Source organism: Lipotes vexillifer, unplaced genomic scaffold, assembly GCF_000442215.2.
Source record: "Lipotes vexillifer unplaced genomic scaffold, Lipotes_vexillifer_v1.1 scaffold253, whole genome shotgun sequence".
Taxonomy (NCBI): domain Eukaryota; kingdom Metazoa; phylum Chordata; class Mammalia; order Artiodactyla; family Lipotidae; genus Lipotes; species Lipotes vexillifer.
Genome location: NW_006780322.1, coordinates 3,698,274 through 3,723,127, shown reverse-complemented (window position 1 = coordinate 3,723,127; position 24,854 = coordinate 3,698,274). Strand labels below are relative to the sequence as shown.

The window sequence follows — 24,854 nt, the reverse complement described above, 5'->3', positions numbered from 1 at the left end:
AAAAAAAAAAAAAAAAAAAAAAGTAGCCGAAGGGAATCAGGGAATGAAAGCTGACTGTCCAGGGTCCATAGCAATGGCTGCAAACTCCAGGCATACACCTATAATTTTTGCTCAGACACCTGTAAATTTTGCTTGGGTCTCCAGAAGGCACTTTAAAACCTGACAGCCCCGGTTCAGACCCTATTCAGACATCCCACTGCCGCTGGGAGGGAAGGAAAAGAGCGCATGGAACGGTTGCCATAATCAGTTAAGGGCAGCGGAGAGGTGCTGCTTAAGAAACCCGAGGGCCTAGCAAAGTTCCACATTCTAGGTCCTCTGTTGGAAAGCCTGCGCAGGGCGTGACCCTAGCACATGGTGAACTCCTCCAAAGATGACCCCCAACAGCAATGTCTTTTTTGCCCCTTGCCTAACACAGGGCCCGGTAGACATATGGAGCTTAAGGAACCTTCGCAGAAAGAACAAACGAGGTGGAATTGCCGGTCTTGCTAACACAAAGGGATGTATAAAGTAATTCTAACAGCTAGCCCGGCCCCCAAATCAGGATTGCAGGTGGGCCCAGCTGACCTCACGGCAGAAAGCGCCAATCTGCACACGCACGTCCGCGCTCCCGCCCTCATCCTATTCTGCGCAGGCTCCATCCGTGACGTACACGCGTCTCCTCCCGCCCCTTCCGGAGGCTCGCCGTGCGCATGCGCTCTACGGTCCGCGCTTTATTGCGAAAGTCTGGGGGCAAGGTCCGAGACGCGGCGGGCGTGGCGGAGGATGGAGGCGGTAGCGTCCAACGCAACGGTCAGGGTTGCGCGTGAGGAGGTGGCGGTGTAGGCACGCGCGCTACGTGGAGGCCGGCGGTGGTGGTCGGGCCATGGCGGTAGACCGTTTTCGTTGGTCTCCCTGAGGTGCGCTCCCTGAAGTGTCGGCGTGCCGTGACCCATGGGGTCGTTGAGCAGCCGAGTGCTGCGCCAGCCGGGGCGAGCCCGAGCCCAGCAGGAGCCGGGTTCTGGGGCTGGGGGCTCGGCCTGGAGGCCGGAGAGTGGTGGCGACGCGGCCGCCCACGGCTTCTGTTACTGTCCAGGCAGCCGTAAGCGCAAGCGGAGCAGAGAGGCCTTCTGCTCCTGTCACCCCGATTCCGAGACAGACGAGGATGAGGAGGAAGGGGACGAGCAGCAGCGACTCCTCAACACCCCTCGAAGGTACGTGGGGGGACGCGCCCGCACCTGTTGGGTGGCTCCCGCGGTCCGGCCCGGGGATGAGCCTGGTGCCCGGGGGGCTTCGGGGGCTGCGGCGCTCCCCAGCCTGTGAAGAGCGGACGTGCCCTTTATGGGGTAGACCTGGGAGCCGGTCCGAGGCAGGGCGGATGGCGAGCACCTGGGGAGACGCCCGGTGTTCTGGTTTGTAAACCACAGACGCCGCCAGGGTGCTGCTGCAGCCCCAAGACGAGACAGAAACGCCAAGCTAGAGCTTGTGCCTCATTAAACCTTAGACAGGGCCGGCCGGCTGGCCCTTCGTAATACACCTTGGTCCTCTCTGAGTCGGGGACAGTAGAATAAGCTGTTTTGCATCCGGCTGCCTTCTATGGTCCAAGACACGTAAATTTAGGCTCTGAAGTGGGCACCCCTGTTGTCGTCCCACAGTGGAAGGGAAATGATTACAAACAGGAGCTCTCGCTGTACAGGTGAAATTTATCAGTACTGTGTACATTTGTTCCTCACTAGGAACAGAGTCTTTCAACGTCTGTAGTACTCCAAGTCGTTGACCGTGGATATGTAAGGCAGCTTGCTTAACCTTTTTTAGAAGAGGTGAAAAACGGAATATTTACTTGTGAACTAAAATGTAGTTTATAAGTGGAATAAATTTTCACATAAAAAATCAGGTTGCTCCTCTTTTTTTAAAGACCATCAGTGGGTCACACAGATGTAATTTTTTAAACGAAACTTTGAAAGATTCTAAAATTTTATGCTACACGTGTTACATATTTATTGTAAATAAGAGTATCATAAACAATCTCTGTTAGTAGTTTGATTTATAAATCCCTTCATACAGTTTTATGTATGAATGTTTATAGTTACAAAAATGGACCCCCACTTCCAAACTGTTCAGTTACCTTTTTGGAGAATTAGTATTTTAAGAGCTCAGGTTCTGAGTTCTAGTCTGTACTTTGCACTTAATAGTCTTATTTCCTCATATGTAAAGTGGAGATACTAATGCTTGCCTTATAGGACTTGACAAGTATTAGAATGCATGCGATGCACAGTGCCAGGTATGGAAGCACTCAGTAAATATTAGGACTCCTTGATGAATTGGCTCCCCTTATCTTTACAAAATGTAAAGACATTTACATTCCTCATACTATACCCACTGCCACTTTCTTTTGATAAGTGTTTAAATGTTACATCTTTTCCCAGTCTTTCCCTTTAAACTGTGTCTTTAAGTATCTTGTAGACAGCATTTAGTGGGGGTCTTGATTTTTAAAAAATCCAATAGGATAATCTCTGTCTTTTAATTAGTATTTAGACCACTTGCATTCAGTGTCACTATAGAAATATGTATGTCAGGGGTCCATTTGAAAGAAATCACACAGTAATTTGAACAGGGAAAGTTTAATATAACCATTATTAGGAAGTAACAAGCGATTAACTACTAAAGGTAAGTTACTAAGGTAAAGAGATCTCTAAAAAATACAGGAATAGAGGACATAGGGAGCTGTTACTACTTCTAGGACTGAGACAGAATACCCAAGGAAGGAACAAATTTGGGCTAGGACCACCTTTCCCAAGCTAAGATTCAGATGTTGGAGGAGTTGTGGCCCTCTGGATGGTAGTGGAGTTTGCTAAGATGTGGAAGGCTGAGACTGGCAAGCGAGAAACTGCCCGCTGGCGTGCCAACAAAACCAGCTTGGAGGCTGTCTGGTCCACGAAGCTGAAAATGTTAACTGTCTAGACCTTTACAGAAAAAGTTTGCCAACCCCTGAACTACATGAGTGGAGTGGAATGGAAAGCCTCTAAAGCAAATTTTTGTTGGAAAATGCCTGTCAGAGTCTAGTATGTGTTGTATCAGTACAAGATGCCTAGTTTATTCAGCTCAGCATGGATGAAGGGTGTAAGAAAATCTTGTATGTTGGCACTAATATGCTTCCTGAGGTTGTCTCATGTGCACGTCCACCTCAACTAACAACTCCATGAAAAGCCTTGGCCTCCAGGCCCACCTTCTCTACCTTATACCTTTTGTCAAGTGCATGTTTTACTTTTACGTTAACAAGACTTAAAACTCAACTGTTCAGCAACCAGATCTTTAGTTTTTCGTTCATAGGTTGTCTCTAAAAATTGAAATCTAGTAAACAGTTAGTTGTTGTTATAGCTATGTAACTATTGTTCACTGCAGAGTCCAGTAGTGTGCTAGGATTATAAATCATACTTCTTGGGTCCAATGTCACAACCCCTTGTTTTTCTCTTGGGAGAAATTTTCTAACCTCATAATTAAATGGAATTTTTTTTTATATTCAATCATGTTGGGCCCTATTTTCATTTGTAGCTTATTAGAACAATACTTTTTTGTATTGCTTTTTTATTTTCTTAGACTTTCTGACTGCCTTCCCTCCCACCCCAGCCATTGACAAAATAATAATATTCCTTCATCATATCTTCAGATTTTTCTCTTTCCTAACACACTTGCGTGGAGTCCTTCTCTAAACCCAAAACCTCCCTCCTGGGTCCCTCCATCTTCTTGTTCCAGTCTGGATCCATTGCTCTCTAGGTCTACACTTATCCTAGGACTTACTTTGACTCTGTCTCTAGGATTGGATCCACTGTTTTCTGTAGCCTGTGTCTTTTTGTTTCTGAACTCATCTGAGGGAACTACATCCTCAAATATTTTCCTAAGAAAGGTGCAAAAGAAGGTAATTTGTGCTTATCTAGTTGTAAATTTAATCTCTCACTTTAGTCATCTTTTGATTGGGTGCAGAAATCTAAAATAACTTTTGATATCTTTGATGGTATTAATTCATTGTCTTCTAGCCTACCATTCTGATGAGAAAATGTGATGCTGATCTAATTCTCTTTTCTTTTAAGGTGACTTTCTCTCTGGAACTTTTGGAATTTTTTCTTTAGTATTTTGGGATTTAACTAGAAGGTGCTTAACTGTAGGTCTTTTAATGGCCTTGGTAGTTAGTGGATCCTTACAATCTGGAGACTAGTTTTGGGAAACTTTCTTCTGTAATTCTCTTTCTCCTGTTATCTTTGGTTTCTCTTTCTTGGACCCCTTTTAACTGGATTTTGGATTTCTTGGATTGTACCTCTTTTCTCTTTTCTTTTTTTCCTTTCTAGGTCTTTTTTGCTTTGTGTTCTGGGAAATTTCCTTAACTTTCCCTTTTGTTTTTTTGAACTTCAACTGCGGTTTTGGTACCAAAGATCTCTTTTTTTTCCCCCCTTGTTCTGAGTAATACTTTAGCTTAGCATCCTATTATTTTATAAATGTAGTAATCTTAACTCTCTAGATGTACTAGTTATAATTAGAGTGTTAGATGTTTATTTTTTTAAGTTCTGTTTTCCCTGAATTATATGTTTCCTCTGATGCCAATTTTTCTCTTTTTTAAAAGTCTTTAATGCTGTTAATTTTCCTCATGTTGAGAGATCCTTGATTGTCTGCTTCAGAATGAGTCACTGGTGTGTCTGTGTGTGTGTGTGTGTGTGTGTGTGTGTGTGTGTGTGTGTGTGTTATGAGTAAATAGATCAGTTTCTGCTGGGCCTTACCTTTGAGTAGGAAGACTGACTACTAAGTTGGATATGGGTGGGGCATGCTTTGTTTTAGAGCAGAGATTTGCAAGCCTTATTGGTTCCCAGTGCCCTTAGTGTCTCAGTAATTTTTTTCATGGCACCTCTGGTCCTAAAGAAATATCTCATAGTTAGGTCCAAACAACTTAATAGTGTAGATTGCATGGTATCTGAAAGATGTTGCTGTGATTTCCTTTAATTTTGGAATATTCCACATGCACCCCTGAGTTTGCTGTGGTGCTCCAGGTGCTTTGGCACACAGTTTGGGAACCATGATTTAGGGTGAATAGGTTGGGAGCTAACAGGCTACAGATTCCTCAGATGCCAGAATGAGGATTGCTTTGTCTGGGGCACCAACACCTACACCAAAGTCTTAGATTTTCCTGATAGATTTGTTCTGTTTCTTTCTAGAAAAACCTTGGAATCTGTTTGTATAAGTTATCTGTACTCTGTGTTCATAGAGAGTGGGGGAGACCATTAGGGAAACAAGTTTCCCCATTTTTTGCCTCCTCACTTCTGCCTTCTGTTTCCCTTGAGACCTCATCCTTCCAGTCCCATCCCTACCCCCACGGTTCTGAAGGGCAGATGGGCTTCAACCTCCATCCTAGACTGTGATATCTTTTGGGCTGTGGTTGTCACTGCTCTTTTCCATTCCAGTTTATTTTCTAACTTCCAGATCCATGGAATTCTCTCATCAGGTGATAAGCCCACCCTCACCTTTTTCCTGTTGTGGGTTTATTCCTTTCTGTACTTTTAATCTTTTCATATAATTTGGGGAGAGTGCTGTCAGGAACTGGAAACTACATTGTCTCATTTATTTCTTACAGTAACCCAATGAAGTGGATAGTAATATCCTCTTTTCACATCTAAGGTAACTGAGCTGTGGTAGTAGAGCTGGGACTCAAACCCAAGTCTGTCTGCACTGAAGCATGTGCATTTTTTACCGTCTGTTGGGAAGGGGTGTTCAATACACTGATTTAAGACACCGTCTGAAACAATTACTTCATTTTTAAAAAAGATTTAAAAATTTTACTAGTAAAGCTATCAGGATTGGCCAGGAATATAAAAGATATTGATCAGTCTCTGCCTAGGGCTTTGCTTACTTACTGAACCATCTTGAGCAATGATTGTCAAACTTAAAACAAAAATAACAATTCTTCCTTTAAATCTTATGCACAAATCCAAGATGTTTACAAATATAATATATGATGCTGCTCTGGTTGAAGTTAGATGGGATGCCCAGAGTTCACACCTCGGCTCTCCCTGGTGGCCCCTAAGACACTTCTCCATTGAGCATAATTTTGAAAACCTTTGATCTAAGGCTGCAAACCATTTGTCCAATGTGGGGAAAAAGACATTTTAAGGAGTTTAAGAATAGTTGGATACTAAAATAAGATTAAATGTAAATTATTTTTAAAATTACTTGTGTAGGTGAAATTTTTATTCTTGTTCTTCATTTTGTAGTTGCATAGCAGTATTATTGCAACTGTATTACGTCATCCATAGTGCTGGTTACTAAATAAGGAAATACGCAAAAATCACCATGCTGACTTTTCCTTATTGAATAGGTAATTCTCTTAGTTCAAAAATCAGAAATTGCAAAAACCTGTATAGTGAAAGGTCTCTCTTCCACACTGCCCCCATCTATCCACTATTCCCCCTCTTGGGAATAGAGTACCCCACAGATAACCACTATTATTAGTTTCTTATATACCCTTTCATACATGAACACGTTTGAATATATAATATCCCTCTATCTTTTTATACAGTGGACAGATTCGTTCTATTTAATAGAAATTGAGCAAAAGGAGTATTTTGAGTTACATGCAAATTTTACATATATGTAACGTTTGCATTTCTTTTAACAGGAAAAAATTGAAGAGTACATCCAAATATATTTATCAAACATTATTTTTAAATGGTGAAAACAGTGACATTAAGATTTGTGCTCTAGGAGAGGAGTGGAGCTTACACAAAATATATTTATGTCAAGTAAGTATTTTATTTTTCTATATATTTGAGTAACCAAGGTAGTCACTTAAAACAACTCACACTCTTATAAGTCTTGTTCTTTCTCATTGCATTTCACAGTAATCTTTTGCATGAACATTTGTTGTTTAAGTCCTATCTGATGAAAAGTCTTGTTTTCTAAGAGATATGGTGAACATTGTTAGTGAAAACTTAGTTTGGTCTAGAAAACAGATTTTGAGTTTTCATTGTCATACCAGCCTTTTTGTCATTACTCCAATAAGGTACTTATTTTGGTGCCTTCTGTTGACAAAAAGGGAAAAACCATTCAGCGTTTAAGTTAGGATTGCTGAATTTGTTTATTTTGTATATGATTATTTCAGTTGGATAAATTCAGCTGAAATGTTGCGTTTGTAGTTAAGATCGAATGTAAATGGAAAGTTCTTGGCACTTACTCTTCCCTCTCTCCTGGAAAATGCCAAAACCAAAACCAAAACCAAAAAAGTATATGGACTAAGTCATTTAGCTGATACACCTGTTTGATTTCTGTGAAAATATTATTATCAGCCACCCCATTTTAAAGATTCAAGACTTCAAAATAAAAGAAAATGTTGTTCTAATGGCTCAAATATTTAAATCACTTATTCCTTCATCAAATCTGTTTTCAAGTCGTTGGTCTAGGCAGTGGGAATAGAACAGTGAACAATTCACTTTTTATCCTATGGAGCTTATATTTTCCGTCTCCTCTTCACGATATGACAGTAATTACTGGTAAGACGGCATAGTATAAGATTTTTTCAGTAGAAGCATTTGAAAGGAATTTTTTCTCTTACACTTTAATCATGTTTTTTATTTAATTTTTTTGAACAAGTTTACTTTGGCTTGCAGTATATACCCCAGAGACTATATCAGAATACTGGTCTTAACTTGAGGACATGGTCCATATCTTTCTTTTTGATCTCTGAAAGCAGTTTTGTGAATTCAAGGGTGAAAATGCCTCTGTTAAGGCTTTCCCTCTCAAGAGAAACTGGGTTGATCGTAGTGCAAGACACATGCTAAATTATAAGTCCCCTGAGGACAGAAACGTCTGTTTTGTTTTCTGCTATATTCACAGTGCCTTAAACTACACACTCAGTAAATTTTTAAAAATCAGTAGTTAGTATTTGATCCGTTCCAAAGTAATTCTAGTTATGGGAGGTGCTATCTAGAAGGTAACTAAGGACTTCATCCATTCTGGTGTCTTTCCAATAATTCAGATTCATTCTGGAATTTTTTTATAAGATAAAACTAAACTTTGGATTTTCCCTAATTCCTTGGGGATCATCCTATTAGTGTTGACTTGGGACTGGTCTGGACCCTTTATAGCCACTGAGATAGAATAAGGACTCAACAGCTTTTAGTTTTCTCTTCTCTCTTCCTCAGTACATTATTTTGTATCCACGTTGTGTGTTGTTATATGTTTATGAGAGATACTTAAATATATGATATAATTTCTAAGCTTGAATTTAGAATGCTATTGAAAAGGAAAACATATTCATGTAATATACTCAGAAATTGTTTCAACTAAGTAAAAAGCTTAGTTGGTTCAAATAGTAACATAGGAAGTCAGTTCAGATAGTAATATGAGAATTTGGTTTGGTTTTCAATAATTAAAGCCTAATAGTGTCCTTATCTTAATTTCTTTTCTCCTATCTGGCAGTTTGTTTTCTCTTGAAATAATATGATGCGTTAGTTTTGATAGAATAGTTGCTTAGAGTTAGAAATGGGAAAATAATTTGGAAGACACAGAAAGTACTGCATAAGTGTGTTTTTTGTTTTTGTTTTTAAGTCTGGCTACTTCTCTAGTATGTTCAGTGGTTCATGGAAGGAGTCCAGCATGAATATTATTGAACTGGAGATTCCAGACCAGAATATTGATATAGAAGGTAACCGCCACCATGATTACTATTATGCAAAAATCATAAAAACATAAACTTCGTATTCTTCTGACAGAAAATAAATATTTTCTTCTAACTTTGTTGGCTAGAGAAAAGCTCCATTTAACACCCTAAGGTGACAACTTTATATTAATTTACTCCAGAGTTTATCAATTCTGTTCTACGTATCTTTAATCTATTTAGTCATGTCAGCCGTATCAGTCTGTTTACTTCATGTTTGTAAATATATCTGCCTGGGATATAGAGGATGTAGAGTGAAGGAAGGAGAAGTATGACCAATAAACAATAAGCCAATAAACATTATTCATTGATTATTCCCTATATATGAAGACCTTTTCTGGGAATAAGTATATGAATCATGTAGTCAGTATTGTTTTAGAGCTGTAAGGCCCTTAGATGAGGAAGCTCAGGTCCAGAGGATTTAAGAGACTTACTTTAGGTCTCAGAGCGCTTTAGTGAGCCTATATCAGACTGTAGGTCTCCTAACTCCTGTCCTAGTGCTCCTGCTCCTGTCTTTGATAGCTGAAGTGGAAGTACCCAGCACTCACCTCATAGGCAAACAGAAAGGAACATTTATAAAGCAAACCATGTAGGACATGCATGAGAATGGCAGTAGAGAAAAGGGTGGACAGACTTAAATAGCTGTGGCAGCTGGGTGAGAGTGTGGCATGCATAGGACCAGGAGCTTTTCCACACTCCCCAGTGGTAAAGCACTGAAAGCACCAGGGTTAAGATTATCATTGGGTCTGTGTAGTTGTACTTAATGACTGGTTTACTCAGGGATATCTTTATAAAACTTTTTCCAAGGGTGTCTTAATTCTGACCACTAACTAATGTCAAGATTAGATGTAGAAGAATCCAGCATGATTTGGTAGAACAGATGGAAATGTATAACATTGTTATTAAATTAGCACCATCAATCCATAACCATTACTAATAGTTAAATTAATGATACTAATCTTATCCTTTTCTGTACCTACGAGATTTAGACATATGTCTTAGTGTATGAAGACTGTCATTGTTATTTTTGTAATACTCTTACAGCTATAAGTGTTATTTCATTCTACCTGTGTACTTTTGCTTTAAGCACTGCAGGTGGCATTTGGGTCATTGTATCGAGATGATGTCTTAATAAAGCCCAGTCGAGTTATTGCCATTTTGGCAGCAGCTAGTATGCTGCAGTTGGTAAGTATGCATAGTACTGAAAAAAAGGATCACACTTGTATCTTTGTTTCAAGGTATCTGTTCCAAAAACAATAATAAAACTTAGCTTTTTTTATAACTTTTAAATGAAATGTATAAATATTCCATTCATAAGTCATTTAAAAATTTAAAATGTTTAATGAAAAGCAGTTTATTACAAATGAGACGGTCTCGATGCCTATGTAAAATGAATGCAAGCTGTTTCTGTGTGGATATCTTAGAATGACTATAATGTGGAAGGAAGATACTTGTCTTAAATCCATTTACAGATTTCTATTCGTTAATAACTTATCTTGACTGTTTTAAGCAGGTGGCTTATTACTAATTCATATAGTTCATGGGTTTGGAAAACATTGAGTGCTTACTATGTAAATGTTTTCTTAATTATGAAATAATTGTGTGTAAACCACCTAAATGTATATAATCTGTTGGTAGAATGACAGATTTGTTCATTCATCGGAAGTGTATTGAGCAGTGTGTCAAGCTAGGCGTAGAGATACAAAGGTAAATAAAGATATAATCCCCATCTTTAAGAAGCTCACAATATAATGAGTGTGTAGAGTTGGGGAGGGAGGGTTGATATACAGACTCAAAGGTAAAGTAAGAGCTGTCCAATATTATAGATGTGATGATAAAGTTTCTGTAGGATTTAGTGGATGCACAAAGTGGTTGGTTTAACCTGTTGGTGTCAAAGAAAGAAGTTGTGTTTGAGGTTGAGCCTTAAAAACTAAAAATGTATTTATCTTGTGAAGTAAGAAGAGAGGGGAAGGAAGAACATTTCAGATGGAAAACTAAGACCTAGAAATATGAAACAATGGAGGATTAGAGAATCTGAGTGGAACATAGATCTAGCACAGAATATAAGAAGGGTTGGAGAAAGGGAGGCAGAGACCAGATCACGAAAGCCCCTCAATCAATACCTTTTAAGAAGTTGAGACTTTACATATAAGTACTTTTGGAAAGTTTTAATCAGGGAAAAGACAAAGTTATATTTCAGAATGCTTTGGGAGCAGTGTGAAGGATGAACTGAAGGAAAGATGAGTATAAAACCTATTACATTCCCACCAACAGCTGATTCACTTTGCTGTACACTTGAAACTAACACAACATTATAAATCAACTATACTCCAATAAAAATTATAAAATAAATAAATAAATTAGAGAAATAATGATGAGAAAAAAATTCAAGGTATATTAACATTAAAAATTTGTTACCACATCTAGGAGAATTATACTAGATATATTAAAATTACTGTACATTCCATTAAATATGAATAAAATGAAAAAAAAGCCTATTGCAGTAATCCATGGGAGGGTCTACATGAGGGTAGTAGCAAAAAGCATGGAGAGGAAAACTGGTTACTGGAGAGGTTAAGCAGGGATATAATTCACTGGACTTGGTGACAGATGAGATATTAAAAGGAAAGGGAAGGAGTCTAGAATGGCTTCCAGGTAAGTGTAAAATCCCAGTGGAGCCAACATTTTATTTTGATCATTTTAAAAAGTTAAGTTTCTTTTTATGTGACTTTTGTATGCTGATTTATTTTAAGTATTAGTTAATAGCTTGCTAAATATCCTTGGCTGAGGTAATTTTATAAATGTTTTGCTCCTTTCAATACTTATTTCCAATAATTATACTTTATTTTTTAACGTTTAATCCTTTTTTGGTTTCGTTCTTAATTCACTTTCTGCATTATCATTATGATTTAACTACTTAACAATAATACACTTGCATGATGAATATATCTCAGAAATTTGAGTAAAAAATGACCAGATCCTTTCCATATATTAAATAAAGTTAGCTATTTGAAATCTTCCATATAAACATTTTAGATTAAAAATTCATTGTAAGTTTTAAACAGTAATATATTTGTTTTAGGTGTATTTCTTAGGTATTGATAGGTGTTTTAAACTTTAATAAAAACTTTCTGATGATTCACATTGTTTACTTACCTAGCCCATCACCTGGTCATCTGACTATATAAAGAGGTCTTAGTTTTAAAAGAACAGGCAAAACAGACAGAAAGCTACTTAAATTTGCAAAGGTCCCGGAGAGGGGAAGGACAGAAAAGAAAGAGAATAGCAATATTCACCTCTGTCTTACTGCTTTTACTTCCTCTCTTCCAGTTTCACTTCCAAGTATTTAGTTTAATACTCGCTGGATTTTTTTAGGTATTTTTACTGGACTTATAAAAAGACTTAGGTTTGCTGCACTTATGAGTTTTCTTTCCTTCTTCGTTTTTTTTTTTTTTTTTTTACTTTTTAATATGTAAAAGCACATATTCAGAGCTTATTTTTCCCGTGTGAAATGGGCCTTTCCAGTGCTTATTTATATTTACAGGATGGTTTAATACAGCAGTGTGGTGAGACAATGAAAGAAACAGTTAATGTGAAAACCGTATGTGGCTATTACACATCAGCAGGGACCTATGGACTGGATTCTGTAAAGAAAAAGTGAGTTACCTTTCTTGTTTTTCCTTTTATCCTGCTTTAGGGAATTTGGCTGCTTTGGTTTCTTAAGAGAATGTATAGCTATAAAAATGAAAGGAAAAAAAGGGAGGATAGAATTTGTTATAAAAGGTCTGTTTTTACATTTGGACTATTTAGTAAATTCCTCAAAAGTGTGGTCTTTGTGATTGTGGGTGGGTTATACATGCTTATAAAAACACATCTCTATTAAATTTTTTTAAGCAGTAGGCATAATAGTCATTACAGTCGTCCCTCACTATCCGCAGGGGATTGGTTCCAGGACCTGGGTGGATACCAAAATCTGCAGATGCTCAACTCCCTTATTTAATGGTGTAGTATTTGCAAATTACCATCCTCCTGTATACTTTAAATCATCTCTGGATTACTTATAAATACCTAATACAATGTGAATGCTATGTAAATAGTTACAAATACAATGTAAATGCTGTGTAGATCGTTGCTGGCTTGCGGCAAATTTAAGTTTTGCTTTTTGGAACATTCTGGAATTTTTTTTTTTTTTTCTCCAATATTTCCAATTCTCTGTTGGTTGAATCCATGGATACAGAACCCGCGGATACCGAGGGCTGACTGTATATCAGTGCAACTACTGGCAATGTTTTTAATTCTTGAGAATTTTCAAATTATAAAGAAGGTAATAGAAGTATGTAAACCCCTTCATAAACCATTTAACACAAACTTGAAAATGAGCTTTTCTTAATTAGAAATGCTCCTTTTAATATAAAGGGAATATTCCCTTACTAACTGCTGATAAAAACAATACTAACTTTCCAATTGTTAAATTTAAAAATTTGCGCATGTCCTAGCAAGATTAATATTCTTTTTTTATTTTAACTGTAAGTACTACTTAATAAATCATAGATACATGATATATAATGTAATAATTCCATGTTTAATTTCAGGTGCCTTGAATGGCTTCTAAACAATCTGATGACTCACCAGAATGTTGAACTTTTTAAAGAACTCAGGTACTTGAATCTTAAATAACTTTATTATCATTTGTTAAAGTATGCAAGACATTTTTGTATAAAGTAAAAATATATTGCTTATGAAAAAGTGAACAATTTAATGAAAGGTATCTTGACTACATCATGAATTGAAAAAATGCTACACAAATTTCTTTGTTGTAAATGATACAATGTATATTATGACTACTCCTTTAACCAATTTTAATGGAAAAATTCATTGCTGCTATAAAACTATAGAAAAAGGGTTACCTCACTTTTGCTGGGCTCTTAGAGAATCTAAAAGTTTATTTTAAAAACCATCTTTTCCCATTGAGAAATTACATTTGAGGAAATTGCTTTAAACTTTTTGCTAAGCTTAGTGAAATTAAATTCACAATCAAGTTGGTCTTTTGAATTAAGTTTGCTTATTATTCCTTCCTTCTTTCAACAAATAATTTCTGAATGTCTACTGTGTGTAAAGGTACTATGTTAAGGGCTGTGAAGGAGGCAGAGGTGATTATGTCATGGTCTCTGCCCTCTAGGAGCTTATTTGTAATAATGGAGATAACTTATCTGCCCTGGGTCTGAGAAATTCAGAGTGGGAATGAACTTTTAAAGGCCAGTAGACTATGCAGTCACTTTCAGGCTTGCAGTTCCTTGACAGTGGTGCTTCTGAGACAAGGGTACAAATGTCCCTAGGAATGTGTGGCATTCTGATGGAAATATGCAAAACCGAAGCCTTTACATTGCATAGCTTACTGGGATGTCAATTTTAATGATTTTTGGGGGGAGGTGTGGGGAGGAGTAGGAGAGAAGTAAACATTTTTATGTTTAAGTACATTGTGGAATAGAGAGAATTAAGTTTCTTTGGATTTACAAGATGAAATACAAAAATTAATAGAAATGTTATTCTTATGGCTAGCCTACTCCTGGATTCCTGGGTCCTTTCCTTTCCTCTCCCCTTAAGAGGTACTTTGGTAGAAAAGTTTGAGAAGCATTATTCTACCAAAACATCATCACCTAATGATATCAAGGCATAAACAAAGCTCTGCAGTATGTTTGGTTTAAAAGTCATTAGAAACACTTTTTCTCTTTTATAATTTCTCGTTGAGCTTTTTCAAAAGGAAGATAAATCATAGTGGTCATCTGAAAGTCCCAGATGCTCTTCTGGCTTTTTGTGGCTTAAAGGAAGGAAAGCAAAAGGAAAAAAGAAAAGAAAACAGCTAGTGATATTATTTCCATTCTAAATTTAAACTAACACATATTTCTTGATTTTAATCTCCTTAACAGTAATAAAAACATGTTTTATGACTAAGCAATTCTCTTAAGCCTAGAGGTGAAAGATAGACTTTGAAGATATATCTCTTTCAGTGAATGACGTGTCTTCTTTTTTTTTTTTTTTTTTTTTTTTTTTTTAAATTGAGTGAGGGGGAAAGAAAAAAGAGGAAGGCTGCCACTTTATCAGAGCATACTAAAACTTATCTTACTGGGACCTTGCTTTAACTTGATTAATTAGCACAGCAAAGATCTTTGTTTCCTTGTCAGTGCAAGAAAAGACCTTTCACAGCATACTGTCTGAATTAAAATATGTTCAGATAGATTCTTTGTCTTGGGCAAAAAGACTGATGTGATTTTTCATTCCACAGTCTCTTTTGATAAAAAAGACTTAAAGTTTTCAGTTCCACCAGGGTTCTTTTAGCTTGTGCATGAAGAGAGGCTCACTACTTCTATTTTATCTTTTCTAGTATAAATGTCATGAAACAACTCATTGGTTCATCTAACTTATTTGTGATGCAAGTGGAGATGGATGTATACACAGCCCTTAAAAAGGTATTGCCATAATATGATGTGTGTAAAGATATTCCCACTGCATTGCTTATAATATTGAAAAGCTGGAAATAGCTAGTGTCCAGTGGTAAGGGAATGGTTATAAATGTGAGAAAAGTAAAAGGAAATATGCCAAAATGTTAAGAAGCCTTTATGTTTAGGGAGTTGATATCATGATTAATTTCAGTGGTATTCTTTATACTTTCCTCTCCTAAGAATACATTTCTATTTTTTCCCAGATTTTTTTCAACAGTTAACATGGTGTTATTTACATAATCAGAAATGTTAAATGTTTTATATGTTTTTCAGAAATGTTTGCAAAATTGAGCTTTAGTTGAAGTAATAACTTTATGATGAAGTTTTCACATGTTTTTCTAGAGAATGTTGAAATTCTTTCAAAGGTCTTTTGTACTTCAGGCATATATTTCACTTCATCCTTTTGAAAGATTTCAACATTTTTAATATAATTTTGTTTTTACAACTCTCTGAAGAGACAAATTGGCTATTACTCTTGATCTGTAGATGGTAAAACTTAGAATTCTTACAATTATTAAGTGGCAGGCTTGAGGCAGAACCCAGGCCTCTGAATTCTAGTCCATTGCTTTTCCCACTGCATAATTTTGCCTTTAGCCTTTGTCCCTAGCTAACATGGGACAAAAATGTAGTTGAGGGCTTCCCTGGTGGCGCAGTGGTTGAGAGCCCGTCTGCCGATGCAGGGGATGCGTGTTCGTGCCCCGGTCCGGGAAGATCCCACATGCCACAGAGCGGCTGTGCCCATGAGCCATGGCCGCTGAGCCTGCGCGTCCGGAGCCTGTGTTCCGCAGCGGGAGAGGCCACAGCAGTGAGAGGCCCGCGTACCGCCAAAAACAAAAAAAACAAAAAAAACGTAGTTGAGTCTACACTCAACAGTGTAGTTGAGTCTATACTAACGCAGTCGTGAAATCTGGGAATAGTCACCTTCTAGGTTATATCATTGGGATTGTTTGTCTTATGATAGAGATGAGACTCTATTACTGTTTTTCCTCAGGGAAGTTTAGTAACTGTGTTAACCAGTCATTAAAGGAGGGTAGAGAGTCCATTTCTATCTCTGAGCCACTGGTAGTATTCATTCTTTCCCGTAATTATCGATGAATGCTTACTATGTGCCAGGCACTGCTCTAAGTATGTTACACATATTAATTCTTTTAATGTCCTGTGACATTGACATATTATCATGCTCATCTTACAAATGAAGAAATTAAGGCCCAGATTACATAATGATGTAATTTCCCTAGCTACTAAATGACAGGGCTAGGATTTAAAAAACAGTAATGCTCTTCATTACTCTGCATACTGTCTCAACAGCAATTAAGACAATAAGAAACTCCTTTTTCCCATATTTAATTTCTTTCTTTTATAATCTCACATAGTATGTAGTGAAACTGAATTAATTGGTGAGCAGAATAAATGAGTATATTTTATATATATAGTATATTATATATAATATACATAATAGTATGTGTATATTATATATATGTACACACACACACACACACACACACACACACACACACACACATAGAACATTTACCTTTTTAATACTATAATTACAGTGTGTTTGAGACCATAAGTACTTTTCAGGGATTAGCTTGTTCCTTATCATATACTCATCTAGTTTTTATCTTTGGACCATGATTAATGCCATGATGAATTTAAGACTTCTGAGCATATCATGTGATAGTTCTACTTCTTTCAATTGCTTGTAAAATGGAAATTAAATTTTTTAGATACTATGTTTTAAGGAAGCAGTTTGAAAATGTAAAATCATAAACTAAATGAAGTCTTGTAATTTTTTTAATTTATTTTTTTAACCTAGTGGATGTTCCTTCAACTTGTGCCTTCTTGGAATGGATCTTTAAAACAGCTTTTGACGGAAACAGATGTCTGGTTTTCTAACAGGAGAAAAGGTATGCCTGAAATTTTTATTGAGAACTTGTCTTTTTTGTTTTAAATTGAAATTTAATTAAAATCAGGCCCTGATAAACCTAGGGGATTTTAGAGCTGGAGAGGACCTTAGCAATGATCTAATTCAACTCCACATTTACACTGAGAAAATTGAGACTGGATAAAACAGATATAGAAAAAACAAAATTTTAATGGCCCTCAGATGCAAAGAAGTGGATAAAAATCGTAATCCTTAGTTCACGATTTTCATAGTTTACTGTCAATTTTGGTCCATGCATGGCCACCTTTTTCATTTTTTTAAATAATGTATTGAACCTCAGTGAACTAATCTTCAAGTACTAGAAAATTAGTAACTTCAGTCTGCTCATGTGCTTCTTTCCTATTGTGTCCCTCTGACTTTGCTTTTAAAAATGTTTAAATGTTTAATGTTATGGCATTTTGCACGTCTTAACATGAATGCGTTACATAGTGATGTGCTGGTAAGCTGCCTCTCTGAAAAAATAATCACTTATTTGTAGCATTTTTTTAAATTTTCATGATACAAATTCTCCCAGCATGGCTAATTTCAGGCTACTAACATGACACCGCTGAATGTGGAGTTGGGAAGAAATGCATACCATCAGCTCCTGTGAGCCAGCACAAGCCAGATCCAGCACACCACTGGACAATATATCATCCTGTTTTTTTGTTATTGAACTATTTCATATTGTGGTATTGATTTTCATTTCCTTGAAAACCAAGGAGATTGAACACCTGTTTGTGTGTTTATCGGCCATATGTTTCTTCTTCTGTGAAATGTCTGTTCAGGTTTTTTTCCTATTTTAATATTGTATTTGTCTTTTCTTACTGATTTGTCGGCATTCTTTATATATTCTTGATTCTTTGTCATAAGTGTGTGTTGCATTTATCTTTCAGTTTGTAGTGTTGTTTTTACTTTTCTGAAGGTGTCTTTTGATGAATAGAGGTATCTTATATTAAAATTTAGTGCTCTTTTTGTCTTATTTAAATAAATTTTGGGAATTATTTTATGTAGTGAGATTTACTAGCTAATTATTTTTCCTTCAAGCTCATGAACCAAAAATGTGTAAATGACCATATCAGTAAAATCTAACTTGATTTGCTTGAAGAAGAAAATGCTAAACTTCTATCTTAAATTATACTTTAGAGCTACATTATGGCATTTAAAGAGGGATTTGAGGAAAAAAAGTAGAGGAGAAAATTTTAACTTAAAAAACAGAGATAAAAGCTGAAAAAGATAAGGACCGTGGAGAAGCTAAAAAGGCAAAGGGGGTCTTCCCTGGTGGTCTAGTGGGTAAGACTCCATGCTCCCAGTGCAGGGGGTGCCTGGGTTAGATCCCTGGTCGGGGAACTAGATCCCACATGCATGCCACAGTGAAGATCCCACATGCCGCAACTAAGACCCAGCAAAGCCAAAATAAATAAATAAATATTTGTGGGGGTGGGTAGCAAAGGGACTCAATGGAAACAATAGATGTTAGGTAAATGTTGACATTAATTTATGCTCATTTGAGCTCCAGTTGGATTAACTGCAGCAGTCCATCAAGAGAGAAATTATTCTGTAGCCTAAGTGGCAGAAACTAGAATAAGAAGCTGTGGTCCCCTTCTGGTTTTCCCACTCCAGGCTCTCCATCCCAGCCTCAGTAGTGTAAAAGTATACATTTTAAGATAACTTTTCAGGGAAACATTTATTGCATAAGACAAAATGTATGTCTGATGCCCTTGTTTTTCAGTGAGGACTTTATAAGTTATTTTTCAGTGAGGACTTTATAGGTTTATTTCATACAGTTTTTAAATTATAAAAGTGATGAATACTCAGGAAATAAGACCAAAAAAATCACTCGTGGTCCCCTCACCCACGATATTTTAGTATATTTCTCTTAGGTTTTCTTAATTATTTGACTTTGCAGATATATATGGGTGAGGACCATCAGAACAATAGAAAATTAGAAATTTTTCTGCACAATTATATGTAGAGATTGCTTCTTTTATTTACTATCCTTAATAGCAACAAGGCTGAGTCCACTGCCATGGGTATACCTTGTAATAGAGAACAGGCTAGGGATTATGTACAAGTCTCTGCTTGATAGCATTAACTCCAGATCTTTCCTTCCCACTCATGGAAGCATATTAGAATGCAGCTGAGAGTATTTTTAGAAATAACCTTAAATTCTCCCTATAAGAAAAAATTGATAAACTTGAATTATTTTAACAATAAATACTACCCTTGTGTTGCAAATCCATGGCTACAATGTCTTTGTATCTTATTTTGTGTTTTAATAGAGAATTAATGTATTAACTAGTGCTCATCACATGTAACTAAAGCATAAATTAGAAAGATCCCAAGAAATGTTCCATGTCCTGTGTATCTGGTGAAGACCCTTGAGTGAGGCATCTGGGCTCTAGAGTTCCACTGAAGTGGTGGGATTCTGGAAAGATACCTGAACCCTAACCAAGCCTTCTTTTCCTACCTTGCTGCACTGTAAGCTCCAAATTCCAGAAAGGTGTCAATTGAATTCCCAGCCCAAGGGTCTAATTAGGACCAAAGTTAATTTCCTGGGGCTTTTTTCTAAATCTCCCCAAGTTTTTTATCCACACACGCAAAGTTTATAAAATCCTTGAAAACTTTGAAACTAGCTTATTTGTATTCTAATAGACGTGTGTGTGTGTGTGTGTGTGTGTGTCCCTGCCCATAGAAACATGTAGGAATTGATTTGAAAAGAATGGCTATTTAATTTGATCTGTTTTTTTGTTTTCTTTTACAGATTTTGAAGGTATGACCTTCCTTGAAACTGAGCAAGGAAAACCATTTGTGTCAGTATTCAGACATTTAAGGTTACAGTATATTATCAGTGATTTGGCCTCCGTGAGAATTATTGAACAAGACTCTCTAGTACCTTCAGGTGAGAACATGATGAAATTATGATTTTAAGTAATATCTTTCTGATTATAATAGTTATATCATAGAAAAAAATGAGGAAAATAGAAATTATCCTTAATTCCAATAAGGTATACATTTTTGTACCAAAGCAGAATCATACCATATAGATAATTTTCTGTGTTCACATTATATATTGTGAGCATTTTGCCATATCATTAAATACTCTTCAGAACATTTAAATGGCTATATAGTATTCTGTAATGTATGTGTTCTTTAATTTGCTTAACCAGTACACTATTTTGGACTAGACTTTCAAAAGACTTTTGAAAAAAAAGTAAATTAATTAAATAAAATAAAAAAGACTTTTGAAGTACAAATTATTTAGAGGTCAACTGCTTTTTCTATTAATACTCCTTAAATTTGTTGTTTTCTGGTTTTTTTCTTATCCTAGTTAAGACTTTGTGTCAAAGCAAATGTAATATCTTTGCCAATTAAAATTTTAAAATTTTGAAACAATTACTGGTTTCGTTTTTTAAGTTAAGTATCTAGTGCTTGTGTAGGATTAAGTTTAGTACTATATTTGCATTTAAGAAAAAGAAAATAGAATTTGTTTGAGGATTGACTTGTAAATTTGTATAGATTTTTCTGAAAGTTGTAATTTTTTTGACACCTCGGTTTTTAATGTAGCTGTGTGTTTATAGATTTAATTTGTTAACTGAAATCTGTAATTTATTTACAAAAGTATTGAATGGAAAACAAACCCAGAGTTAACATTTCTGGTAGTTTTAAAATAATGCATTTTTTATAAAATCACTCTAGGCAGGTTTATAGACAGTGGTTTTTTTGGTTAATTTTGTACAAATCACTTGTATTACGTTTGTGTGGGTCGTGGGTCTGGGGTTTTTTTGTTGTTTGTTTGTTTGTTTGTTTTTTAAGCCACAGTTTCTCTTGAAGGTTATGTTCCCTTATAGTATAGCAGTTCTGTAATAGTTTTAGTTTGTGTTATACACCAGACCCTAGCAATGGTGTAATATTAGATGCCAAGACCTATTACATACTCCCACTCTAATCATACTTGCTTTTAAGGCTCTCTAGAAATGAATTTTGGAAGAGGTTAAAAGATAAAGTCTGTTGTAAAGTAGTTTAATTTAGTAGTTTAATTTCTGTGATGCAAGTGGATAAGCTCTGTATTTTTGGAATGCAAATGGGTACAGGTATTTCTAGTCTGAAATATTTTATTTATTATAAAATTAAAAATAATTTGTATCCTAAATTTCTGACCAGATTTCAGCCATGTTTTTTCCTGACCTAAAATTACAGTAAAGGGCATTATTTTTTCCTTTTAGAATATAAATGGACAAATAGTTTTTCCTATATATCCAAATAAAAGTTATCACTTTCAAAAGCAGAGTATAAATTAAAATTATATCCCATGCTGTTTGCGAGAGGGCAGAAAGCGGCCACATAACTCACATTTTTAAGGTACATTGGTAAATGCTGTCAATAGGAATGTATCCTAGATTAGAAATAAATGAAAATAATTTCAATTACTTAGCTAAAATTGACTGCTCATTTTTCAGAAATAGTGCCAAACACGTGTTAACATTATTCAAAGTTATGCATTCAGTAATCTGGGGAATTTTAATGCATAAATTTTGATCATCTTTAGGTCAGAATTAAATTCAAATAGAAATTAAAATAGAAAAAATTAAATTTAAATTAAAATTTTAATAGAAATATGTTTAATTCCAAATTAAATCAGGATTTTGTATAGAAGCATTGTATTTTAGGATTTAACTGTGTCAAGCACAGTTGAATTCCATTATATCATGGAATTAGATTTACCTTAGGTCAGATCATTATGTGTGTTTCATTCCATGCTTTCATTGTCATACCTCCCTTCCCTTTGATACCTCTGACCTCTCTTGTTGCCATTCCTCCCTGACCTTTCTCTTATGTCCTCTCATGTCTTCCATCTCTTCTCTCCATTTATTTAGCTCTCCCAGAAGAGACTATTTTCCCTCTGTAGAGGACATTCTGTCTCTTAAGACACCCTGCTAATAAAGGGTTAGGAGGCCAGATAGTAATGGGCCAGCCCCCTCAGTGTCCTTTCCAAATCATTGTTGCATATGATCCAGCTCACCCTCTATTCTTTATCTTCTGATCCCTAGGCATTCTTCCACATTCATTTAAGACTTGGGCACTTAATTTCTGTCTGCCTCTCTACACCTGTTCAGTAACATAATGTGTCCATATTATCATTCCATTTAGTACCCTAGCCTCCTAAGTAATTTGACCTCAACTCCTGTAACATCTTTGCTGATCGTTAAGCACTTGCCACCTATGAGCCTTGTTGTAAACCAGAATTTCTCAGCATGAGAAATCCAGTAGTTTGCAAGCTGTAACCTTCTAGCATGTTCATAGCCTCATTCCTTTTACACTGTTGTTTGCTTTCCAATCCTTTTTTAAAAATTTATTTATTTATTTATTTATTTATTTTTGGCTGAGTTGGGTCTTTGTTGCTGCGCGCGGGCTTTCTCTAGTTGCGGTAAGCGGGGGATACTCTTCGTTGCGGTGCGTGGGCTTCTCATTGCCGTGGCTTCTCTTGTAGAGCACAGGCTCTAGGCGCGTGGTCTTCAGTAGTCGCGCAGGCTCTAGAGTGCAGGCTCAGTAGTTGTGTCGCACAGGCTTAGTTGCTCCGCTGCCTGTGGGATCTTCCCAGACCAGGGCTCGAAGCCGTGTCCCCTGCATTGGCAGGCGGATTCTTAACCACTGCGCTACCAGGGAAGCCCTCCAATCCGTTTTAAGCCCTCCATTTTCTGCCAATCTTTCAAACCTCCTGCCGTTTCTTCCTTTCAGGCCTGGATTTCATGTTAGATCATCTGGACCACTCTCTTTCACAGTTGCTTTCAACTCTTTGTCCTTCTACTTTACAAAATTCTAAAACTAAATTTAACCTTCTTTGTTTCTATACCCTCTACTCTGTGCTGAGTACTGCTCCAGAGCATTCTATAACTTTTGTATTGGTGCCACTGCAAACTCATATTTCAGTGCTAAGCCTGGACCTTGGGACTCCTTATATACTACTTTTACTTGGTCATTCCTCGTTTTCATTTGCTTCAGCAATTATATATCAAACCTCTGCCACTCTGTTCAAGCTTCCTCTCCAATAACCTCGCTGTCAGTATGGAGTATGGGAACTCTCCTTCTATTTTTTTATATAAATTCTCCTTTAAATTTTTATATAAATTTTATATAAATTTATAAATTTTTGCAAGATAATCAGGCAAAAATTTGTTTAGATTCCTGGGCTTCTTCACCTGTCCTTCCTGTCTTGTCCCAGAGGTTGAGGTGCTCCCTCCCTGTTCAAGCCAACCTTCTACTGTGTTCATAATCCTATCACTTCCTGTTTATTATGGAATTTTGCACTGTCATTTAATAATCTGTATCTTCAACCCCCTCCTGTTCTCCCTCAGCTTATAAGTGTGGTCAAATCTCTTATTAAAAAACAAAACAGGGTTTCCCTGGTGGCGCAGTGGTTGAGAGTCCGCCTGCCGATGCAGGGGACACGGGGTCGTGCCCCGGTCCCGAAAGATCCCGCATGCCGCGGAGCGGCTGGGCCTGTGAGCCATGACCGCTGAGCCTGCGCGTGCAGAGCCTGTGCTCCACAACGTGAGAGGCCCGCATACTGCAAAAAAAACAAACAAACAAACAAAAAAAAAACAAATCCCTCCCTCCCCCACCACCCCCAGTCTTGACCCTGAGTCTGCTTCATGGTACCTGCTCTTGTCCTTACAATCACCTTCTTCAGAGTTGCTGTCTCTATCTCCTTACCTTTCAGTCCTTCCTCAGCCCATTTCAGTCTGTCTTTGGCCCCGCTATTTCACTGAAACTTTCTAGCGAAAGTTAGGTTTGTCCTGTTTGTAAAATCTAGTGGCCTCATGTTAGTCTTACTTTAACTTCTCTAGCATTTTATATCATGGTTTGTTAGTTTTTTTCTTGAAATTCTTACAGTACTACCTTAGTTTAGAAATACTGTACTCTCCTGATTCTTTTCCTGTCTCTCTGACCATTCCTTCTCTTTTTCTTTTGTAAGCTTCTCTTACTCTGCCCACCTCTTAACTTCCTGAGGGTGCCCTTAGCACATCATTGATATTTTCATTCTATATAGTGTCCCAGAGTGATTTCCTTCATTCATATGACTTACTGAAAGATTCTAGTTCTGACCTGTCCTCTGAGTTTCATACTTGAATATCCAACTGTTACTAGCCATGTGTAAATTGCTTCAGTTCATCTATTCAAAACAGTACTTATGGGCCTGCCTGGTAACATAGTGGTTAAGAAGCCGCCTGCCAATGCAGGAGACACGGGATTGAGCCCTGGTCCGGGAAAACCCTGCATACCGCGGAGCAACTAAGCCTGTGCACCACAACTACTGAGCCTGAGCTCTAGAGCCCATGTGCCACAACTACTGAAGCCTGCGTGCCTAGAGCCCGTGCTTTGCAACAAGAGAAGCCACTGCAATGAGAAGCCCGCACACTGCAACAAAGAGTAGCCCCCGCTCGCTGCAACTAGAGAAAGCCTGCTCGCAGCAACAAAGACCCAACACAGCCCAAAATAAATAATAAATAAATAAGTAAATACATAAATTATTTTTAAAAAAACGTACTTATATCTTTCCCCTCCAGCTCTAGTCCCTGGTTTTTTCTTCCCATGTTCGCTTAGCAGTCATCAACATTAAAAACCCACCCAGCGGGCTTCCCTGGTGGCGCAGTGGTTGAGAGTCTGCCTGCTGATGCAGGGGACACGGGTTCGTGCTCCGGTCCGGGAGGATCCCGCATGCCGCAGAGCGGCTGGGCCCGTGAGCCATGGCCGC

General features: G+C 37.1%; 1 protein-coding gene across 1 annotated transcript in view; it reads left to right on the top strand.

Moving 5' to 3' along the window:
- Nucleotides 1-689: 689 nt before the first annotated feature.
- Nucleotides 690-24,854, top strand: part of GMCL1 (germ cell-less 1, spermatogenesis associated) — a 49,063-nt gene continuing 24,898 nt past the window's right edge. The window contains exons 1-9 of the mRNA XM_007453417.1: nucleotides 690-1,190; nucleotides 6,635-6,758; nucleotides 8,563-8,659; nucleotides 9,759-9,856; nucleotides 12,216-12,328; nucleotides 13,264-13,329; nucleotides 15,054-15,138; nucleotides 16,991-17,081; nucleotides 19,863-20,000. Of these exons, the coding sequence (XP_007453479.1) occupies nucleotides 931-1,190; nucleotides 6,635-6,758; nucleotides 8,563-8,659; nucleotides 9,759-9,856; nucleotides 12,216-12,328; nucleotides 13,264-13,329; nucleotides 15,054-15,138; nucleotides 16,991-17,081; nucleotides 19,863-20,000 (1,072 nt within the window). The 5' untranslated portion in view covers nucleotides 690-930. The remainder of the gene's footprint in view (nucleotides 1,191-6,634; nucleotides 6,759-8,562; nucleotides 8,660-9,758; nucleotides 9,857-12,215; nucleotides 12,329-13,263; nucleotides 13,330-15,053; nucleotides 15,139-16,990; nucleotides 17,082-19,862; nucleotides 20,001-24,854) is intronic.